Source organism: Limulus polyphemus, unplaced genomic scaffold (genome assembly GCF_000517525.1).
Source record: "Limulus polyphemus unplaced genomic scaffold, Limulus_polyphemus-2.1.2 Scaffold678, whole genome shotgun sequence".
In the NCBI taxonomy this organism is placed as follows: Eukaryota; Metazoa; Arthropoda; class Merostomata; order Xiphosura; family Limulidae; genus Limulus; species Limulus polyphemus.
Window position 1 is genome coordinate 225,957 of NW_013666288.1, and position 9,377 is coordinate 235,333.

General features: G+C 32.6%; 1 protein-coding gene across 1 annotated transcript in view; it reads right to left on the minus strand.

Moving 5' to 3' along the window:
- Positions 1-1,496, minus strand: part of LOC106459898 (NHL repeat-containing protein 2-like) — an 81,156-nt gene extending 79,660 nt beyond the window's left edge. Inside the window, exon 1 of the mRNA XM_022386476.1 lies at positions 1,308-1,496. Within this exon, the coding sequence (XP_022242184.1) occupies positions 1,308-1,491 (184 nt within the window). The 5' untranslated portion in view covers positions 1,492-1,496. The remainder of the gene's footprint in view (positions 1-1,307) is intronic.
- Between the last annotated feature and the right edge of the window lie 7,881 nt (positions 1,497-9,377).

A 9,377-nucleotide genomic window follows, 5' to 3' on the forward strand; every position in this document is an offset into this window, starting at 1 on the left:
CATGGCACTTGATTCCCTCGTTTTTAAATAGCATAATAATCATGATCAGCATGTCTTCTGTTTATATCAAATAAAAAGTAAAGAATGAGAACCTTAAGATTATAAGTGGGCATTCCACATTTTTTTTTACAGGGGAATAAAAATCAGCATTTTTTTACCAATGTTATAAAAAAAGTTACCTGCAAACCTCAACTGAACACTTTACCTAATTTTTTTTTTTTTTGGTAAGGTTTGTTTATCCAAAAACTTCATTTAAAATGGTAATTCTTGCTCTGTTCGTAATGGTATATTGGATATCACTATTCTAATGGCAGCATTTTTGGTATCATGATTTGAAGTACCAGGGTAATGCAGAGGATCTGATATACTTTCAAAAATTTTTGATAACGTGGTACATAAGTGACTTTTCAGTGAGATTCCATTTTTTTGGATAGAAAATAAGCTATTTCAATGGACTGACAGTTGGATGGATGATTGAATGTTGTTATTGATGGAGAAAAGTCACAGAGGTTTTAATGCTACAAGTGTTTTGAGTTAGGACTTTTGATTTTTCTCATTTTCATTAATGACACTGATGATAGAAGAGCCAGCAAATTATCTAAATTTGTAGGTCATAAAGTTGTAAACTAAATTTTTAATGTTTCATTTAAATGTTTGCTGGAGGGAGCATGTTATTACAATAATGTTAAGATCAGGAAAGTTTAAATATTAAGAACTGAAAAAGGCTATGATAATTGATATACACGTGAGCAAGCATTGATTGATCGATTGAGTCAATTTGGTGTCAGAAAAGACATTCACTATTCTGTATTCAGTGTTAGCAATGAGTTATTAGGTCTATTCTGCTATTCAGTTACTCTGTCAGTTACTCGTTTATTTATCAAAGCTAATTAAAATAGGTACAATTACCATTAGTATTAGAAATTAGAATTTCTACTTAAAGTGAAACACTGTTTGTGAAATTAGACCAACATTAGTTTCAGAGATTATGTTGAAAAGTTTACTTATCAAATTATGCCTAAAACTTGCAAGTGAACATGGTTACAGTAAAGTTAATGATTTATTGGAGAAATCAATTATTTTGTGGACGGACTGAACTTGGCCTTGTAGTTATATTTACCCAATGACAGAAAATGTTACAATAATTTCAATAAATTATATAAATGGGAATTCAAAATCGTACTCTTAAAATAAATAGTCTGTAGTCTTGCTGAGAGAATTAGCCTATTTGTTTTTCAATTGTACTAAAATATTAATTATGCGAATTAGTTGTAATAATAATATTACTTTTAACTAAGCCTACGTACCTAATGGAAAATCCGGGCAATATACTTCAGTATTAGAGCATATAATATCATTAATATATTTTACAACGTGTATTTTCTTCTCCTCCTCATCTAATATAGAATTTATTCTCTGTGAAAGTTCAAACTGGCATAATCTTAATTTGTCTAATGACGACAAATCACCTGGGTGTTTATTTGTATCCATTCTAGGCTCGCGGGAAACAAATTTGCAGCATCTACTCCACCTGGCATTTATTCGGGCAGCAGTCACAAAGTGATTCGAGGATTAATTTATTTTTCCATGTTATAATGCTTAAAAAAACGAATTGGACAAATAATTGCTTGATAATTTTATATGTGAATACTCCCCCCTCCCTCAGTAGCACAGCGGTATGTCTGCGGACTTACAATGCTAGAAACTGGGTTTCGATACCCGTAGTAGGTAGATCACAGATAGCCCATTGTGTAGCTTTATGCTTAACTTCAAACAAACAAACAAATATATAATAGATACTTTTCTGTCATTAAATATTATTATAAACATAATATGAAAACGTGATTTGCTACAGTAAATAGAAACGCTTCTCATTTACAGTAATAATATGCGAGTTTGAATGCACTTATTAGTGCTTGTTGCCCACCTCTCCACCAATAATAATTTAAATTTTATCACTATTTATACTTATTTCTTTCTTTTTTTACTTTATCAATTAGATTCTTGAGACTGACAGTCTTTATATTTATCATATTTGTTCATAAAAGCATTCACCGACGTTGTCTCCAGAATATCTCTATCGCGATTAACTATTTCATTCCATATGTTTACTATTCTTTGTGTATAGAAAGTTCTTCTTAGTTCCTTACTGCAGTGTTTTTATATATTTTTGCTGGGTCCTTTGGATTTAGCATAAATATATTTTCAAATCCCTTGATAATCTTAAAGGTCTCTATTATGTCTCCTTTCCTCCTGTGTAATTAGATTTAATCTCTTCATATGCTTTATCCTTTAACTCATGAACCAGTTTTGTGGCTCTTGTTTGCACTCTTTCCAAGGCATCAATATATATATATTTTAGGTATGGTGACCAAGCTTGTACAGCATAGTCCAAATGTGGTCTTACATAGGTCTTATATAATATCAAAAATGTCTCAGCATCCAGAAACTCAAAGGAAAATCTAATGATTCCAAGAATTTGGTTGGCCTTCCTAGTAATTTCTAAAATATGGCACTGGATTTTTAGGTCTGAAGAATGTAATATACCTAAATCTTTTCCAGTATCTGTAAGATTTAGGTTAATCCCATTCATGAAATAATCTTGCTTGGAATTACTTATTCCCGATTGCATAACCTTACATTTTCAATATTAAAATTCAACATCTACTCCTTTGACAAATTTGTTAATATCTTGAGATTGGTCCTTAATTGTTCATACTGATCTTTAGCTCTTACCAATTTATATATTATAGAATCATCAGCAAAATATTTACATCATGATTTAATATTCTTAAGTAGATTATTAATGAATATAGCAAACAAGATCGATCCGATCACCGAGCCCTGGAGAACACCACTAATAACCTTCTTCCATCCAGACTTTTCTCCATTGATTGAGACACAATGAAATCTATTAATGAGATATTCTTCAGTCCAATTATATATATTTTCTGTAATACCATACTCTTTTAACTTAAGTAGTAATCTTCTATGAGGGACAAAATCTAATGCTTTGTTAAAGTCAACAAATATAACATCAAATGCTGCACTCTCATCATATAGCAATGTCCAGTCTTCCAATGTCTCAATTAAATTAGTAAGACATAATCTTCCTGGTATAAAACCATGTTGCGAGTCTGAAATTATATTTACCTTTCAAGTTGATCCATTATCCTTGTTCCAATAATTTAACCACCTGTGGACTGAGAGAAATTGGTCTATAATTTGATGCAAGTTTCTTGTCTCCCCTCTTATGAATTGCAGTCACAATAGCAGATCTTCAGTCATATGGTAGTTTTGCTCACTCTAGATACTTGCTAAAAATTATTGTTAAGGGCTTTGCTAATTGATCTACTGCCAATTTCAATATCTTTGAATGGATATTATTAGGTCTCATGGCTTCTAATTCGTTGATCTGCTTCATTTACATTATATTCTCGGTTATCTTCTTCAGTCCCGAACAAAGACTGTGCAGCCTCACTCGAAATTCCAACAGCCTCATACACATCTTACTTTAACACAGATACAATATATTCATTAAGCATCTGTGCTGTTTCCTCACTATTCTGTGTCAGATTTCCATTAATGTTAACTATCCTGTTGACAGGTTTTTATGTTATTTTTTCTATTTAGATATTTGTAAAAATATTTCTTATTAGTCTTCATATCTTTAACGAGGTTTTTTCCAAATTTGCATTTTATTCTTCATGTAATTCTTGCTGACTTATTTCTCTGTTTTACATATTCTTTATAATTTCTTCTAGATTTCATAAGTTTAAATCTTCGCCAAGCACATGTCTTGTCCCTGAACGATTTAGCAGCCTCTCTATTAAACCATAGGGGTTTAACTTTTTCTTTATTATCGCTGTTATACTTTAGTACTGTTACGTCTCCGTTTGTTAATTAACTTTCCGTAACTTTGTTCCAACGAAACTTTAACGACATAAGTCTTTACTTAATAAAACTGGTTTATTCTTTCCGAATATAACTCTGCGATACACTTAATCTCAATACTCGCGCTAAAACAACACTGTAACGAACGAACGTTAACTTCAACAATACTGTGTGACTGCAGTTCAATTACTCACTATCTATACACACATTACAACTTTCTTTTATATACCAGCGTACCCTATTTCTAGTAAGAACTTGAACATTCGTCAAAGTACATGATAGTTCTAGAAACGTTGCGTCACAGTGTCATGTGACTCACTGACGCAACAGTACATTTACGTTGACACAATTACTGTATTTATCCCTAAAAATAGTCCATGGTTCTTCTATATTTTTAACTGCAAGCAGTGCATTCCTCTCCAAGTCTAGAATTAATTTTATATTATCTTCATTAGATTTGTAAAATTTAGTTTTTCTTTCTGGGGGGGGGGGGGAGGGTCAATTGTAGACTAACTCACGCCGTAATCAGAAACAATCATTGCATGGTCACTCTTTCCTAAGGGTTTCATAATAATTAGATTATCTATTTCTACATAGTTTTTATCACTAAATCCAGGAGGCTGGGAATATTACCTCTCCGAGCTCATGTAAATTCACGTATATGCTGATACAAATATCCATCCTCCAAGCACTCAACAAATCAATCAGAGAGGGAATTTGCATCGCCCACACCCTGCATGTTGTCCCAGTTTACATTTATTGTGTTGAAGTCTCCAACAACCAATACGTGTTCACAATTTAAAGACACCACTTTGATTATCTTTTCAAACAGTAAGCTATCATTATCAGCTCCAGCAGAACCACGCCTGTAAACCAAACCAAAGGCCACTATATTACCATCTAAAACTAAAGTCAGCCACAGAGGCCTAAAATTGAAATCATCCTTTTTATTATCTATTTCGAATACTTTCTCAATTTGAAACAGCTTTTATCTCCAAGTCTGGAATATACTTTCATGTAAGCCACATATTTGATTTAAGTCATAACTCATTCTAGTTTGATTATTTGTTACATTATCTGGGGCTTCTTTAATACCAAATATCACAATATTGGCTTTCCTTTTCTCTCTCTCAAAGTGTTCATTTAAATACTCCTCTACAAACGCTTATACAGTTATAGATAAAAACGCGGAACATATTCATTTATAAAATTATACAAAGAACATTAATAGGATATGAATATGTGCTGCTAATGTTATCTAAATAATAGCTCTCTGATCTGATTGTGTGAACCCCAGTTGGTATTGTTGCGTCAGCGAGTCACATGACCACCGTGACGCAACGTTTCTAGAACTATCATGTACTTTGGCGAATGTTCAAGTTCTTACTAGAAATAGGGTACGCTGGTATATATATAAGAGGGGACAACCTGACGCGGGAAGAGGTATAGATAGTGAGTAATTGATCTGCGGTCAGAAGTATTATTGACGTTCGTTGATATAGCGTTTGTTTAGCGCGATTGTTGAAGTTGAGTGTATCGATAAAGTTGTATTCGGAAATAATAAACCAGTTTTTATTAAGAAAGAACTTGTGTCGCTTAAGTTTCGTCGGAACGAAGTTACGGAAAATCAATTAACACACGGAGACGTAACAGTATGTTCGTTTCGTCTACATGATTTATTTACCCTAACAGCATAGTTTTGGCTTTCTCTTTCATTGCTCGTAATAATCAATTATATATTTAGTCCGAAGAATTTTTTATTACGATACTTTAGTCACACGAACATTTGAAGATGTACGAAACTACGGAACCAACATTTTAAGAGTTTTTGCGTCTTGCCGACAGCCCAACACGTTGACTTGAGCTAAAACAAATACGATATTGATTAGAGATTTCCCATGTAAGCTGACATCTGTCTTGAGGGAACCCGGGAAACTGATTCGTCTTGTTGACAGGGCAACAGGTGCCACGAATAGGATAGTAAAACATTTGCTCTACAGTTGTTTTTGTCCCATCACCGAAACTTTTCAGTTTATGAACTTACTACACGTTTTACTCTTATGCGAAAAACATGCCTCAGCCTAAAGGAAGTAAATAAGTTGTTTGGGACTTTTTTCCAAATTTACTCAGTTTTTGCGACATTTTTATCTACAAAACTCCTCTACACTCTTGATATTTAAACCAAAAACAAAAATGTAGTTTTTAGATTTTAGGTTTTAGCTTAAACTTAAAAGCTTTGATATTTATATATTTCTTTATTTTTATTATTTATTTCATAAAAGTCAATTCATCAATGTTTAGAGAGTCTTTAAATTATTAGTATCAAAGTAATAATAAAACAGTTCAGAATTAACACACTCTCGTTTGTTTTTTTGCGAATCAGTAGCATTCTTTTTTCCAGAACACTGGATTTTTTTCAGTTACCGTTTGTTAATCTCGGTTTTCGATTTAAAATTTCTTCAGTTATTGTAGTCCTGTTCTAACTTCTCTACACACAATATCATTCAGAATTATGTTTTGTGTTCGTCTGTCCTTGATAGCAACACAACCTTGTCTCTGGAACATTTGCTGGGTATTTGTACATATTTGTGAATAATTTTCTAGGCGGTTTCTGGTTGAAACAGATTAGAAACTCTAAACTATCTCTATCACATGTTTTACCATGTTTTTACCAAACATCTTGGTTACAAATCATGCGCTCATGCTTACATTTTATCAAAGTTTTCTTTAGAAGCCGTTCTAGCTTTCATGTACTCTTCAGACCATTCCAGAATATTCTTAGGTTCCTAAGAATATAATATCAAAGGATATAAGAACTATGAAAAATATATTGAGAACAATTTCGTAGTTCAGTTGTTTTAAAATCTTGACTTCTAAAGCAAAGAACTTTATCTGAAATCTTCATACTGAAATCTTATTGACATATTAATACGGAAAATTTGCTTTATTCTTCAGGTTTTCACTCATTATATTTTGTTTATAACTAAACTATACAGGTAAGTCTAACCTTTGTAAGTAAGTTTGATTGTTTTTGTTTATTTTAGCAATATTAAATAGAATATACCCAAGCTCCAATGAAGGTGATTATTCACTAGAAAAGAACATCGTCCGAAATTTGAGTATCGCCTGGTATTAAGACTGACAATTTGCTGTATTTTGCATGTTTATCACCCGTTTTATTTTGGTTCTTATTAAACTTTAGATGCAGTTTTCAACCTTTGTAAATAAGTATGCTTTTTTTCGTTTATGTTTAGTGGCATTAAGTAAAATATACCCCATCTCCAATAAAGGTGATTATTCACTTTTTTTTTGCTTTTATTTTTATCTATATCACTAAATAGTCCTGTAATGTTCATCAAAGAAACCTAAAAGTCTCGAGTCATAGAGTTTGTTAGTTTGCTTGTTGAATTTCGTGCCAATCTCTCGAGGGCTATCTACGCTAGCCGTGCCTAATTTTAAAGTGATAGAGTAGAGAGTAAGCAGCTAGTCAATACCACCCACCGCTAACCCTTGGGCTACTTCTTACAAAAGAATACTTTGTTTAACTGTCACATTATAATGCCTCTACTGCTGAAAGGGCACCATGTTCGGCGACGGTATTCGATCCCACGACTCACAGATTGCGATTAGAGCAACCTTTCCACCTACTCTTACCAGGCTTCTAGCTATAGTGCAGAGACTGGAATGACGTCCAATTTAAAGAATAAAAAAAAACGAAATCTAGATACTTCGAGTCATAAGGCAAATACCGAAAAGTCACCAAATTCAAATAATCAAGAGAACGAAACCTATAGGTTTCGAGTCATGATTCTCTTTCTTTGCCTAAAATTTCTCTTAAATGTTTTTCAGTTTTTAGGCTACTACTGTGAGTAATAAGTCAACAAAATGTAACTTCTAATCCATGTTGGGATTACGCAATGCCTGTACCTTTCCCATATGTGTTTGTATGTTAGTCGTTGTTAAGTGATATTTGCATATGCAAATAAATCTTAGGATAAGCTAGTTGACATTATCACAAATAATTATTTTATTGACACATAAAGTGATGCCAATGTAATGGTCTGAATAATTTTAAAAACGCGTAGGAGAGCGTTATGAAATTCTGTATTATAGAATATTTAATACACAGATAAACTAACTCCACATTATGAGAGATTTGAGGATTTGCCGGTTGTAAGAACAAAAGAGAAGAAATAAGCAGATTTTACAAACACAATTAAATATTTTTATCTCCTGCAACTTCAACATCAAGTTTCGGATCACTCAGTGCAGAAACTAATATCTTAGAAAATATTTGTTAGCTTCGATTGCAGGAATACGGATCCAAGTGGCAGTCGTAAAACAACCTCACACTCAACATGATATAATACAGCTAACCCATGAAATAGCAGATAACATATATCCTTGATCGATTTACAATATAGAACAACACCTAGAATTAAAGTAGTACATGATGACTTAGATAGGAGTTACTTGCTTTGAAGCAAGAACTCCCAGAGGACGTTTGAACTGTTGTTATTATATATTGTACTTCCGCACTACTCTGGGAAGCAAGCACCTGTCTTCGTTTGGAAAGAGTTATCGGAAAATTAGATTAGCTGGGATTTCTTGTACTGGGAAGTTCCAAATAAAAATTAGTAAGCAATATTCTCTGGAAAACCTTATGTTCATGGTAGAAAAAAAAAATCAGTTTCTTACAGCTCTTTGTTGAAGCCATCCATCAGGTGCTTCAAGGAGCGTGTTTGTATGATTAAATCACTGATTACTGGACAAGGTTTGAACTAGTGGCTAAGGTGCTGAGCTGCAGATTAAAAGGTCCAAGAACAATGCTGTTGAACTCACTCCGTACTTTCAGTTATTGTTGCGTTATAAGAGTATTGTCAATTATTTTATTCGGTTTAAGGCTGGACAAAGCCCTTGTGATATTGGATGCTGCTGACTAGCTCAATATTAGGACGGTTGTACCTGAATCTTAAGAGTTTAAGACTAGATTGTTTAGCCAATCTGCAGGTTTAAAATACCAATGCCAAAAAGTTATCCCAATTGAGATGATGACTCAAATGCTCAGTACATAGGCTAATGATTTGGCAATAAATGTTTCAATAGAATATTAAATTTCATGTGAATCAGTAAAGTTCCAAGTAAAAATATTAAAGATTCGTTTTTAATGTTAATATAATATTAATATCTTTAATTACCTTTTGCTTTGTTTTTATAACATTGTCATAAGCTTTACAGAGTAAAGTGCAAGTTCAGGTAATTTCTGTGCACGCTAAAAGCCTTTGCTAATACAAAAGAGAAAAAAAAAAACACTCCGATGTGTCAATAATCAGCTAAAGAAAATAAGTGGTGTATGAGACGTCAATTAAAGGTTTTTAATTAAATTAAATTAAAACTTTTTTCCAGTTTTTGTAACAGCATTTTCTATTGATGTGTAATCGTTTATGTATCCAGAGAAGTAAAATAAAACATTTCACCAAAAA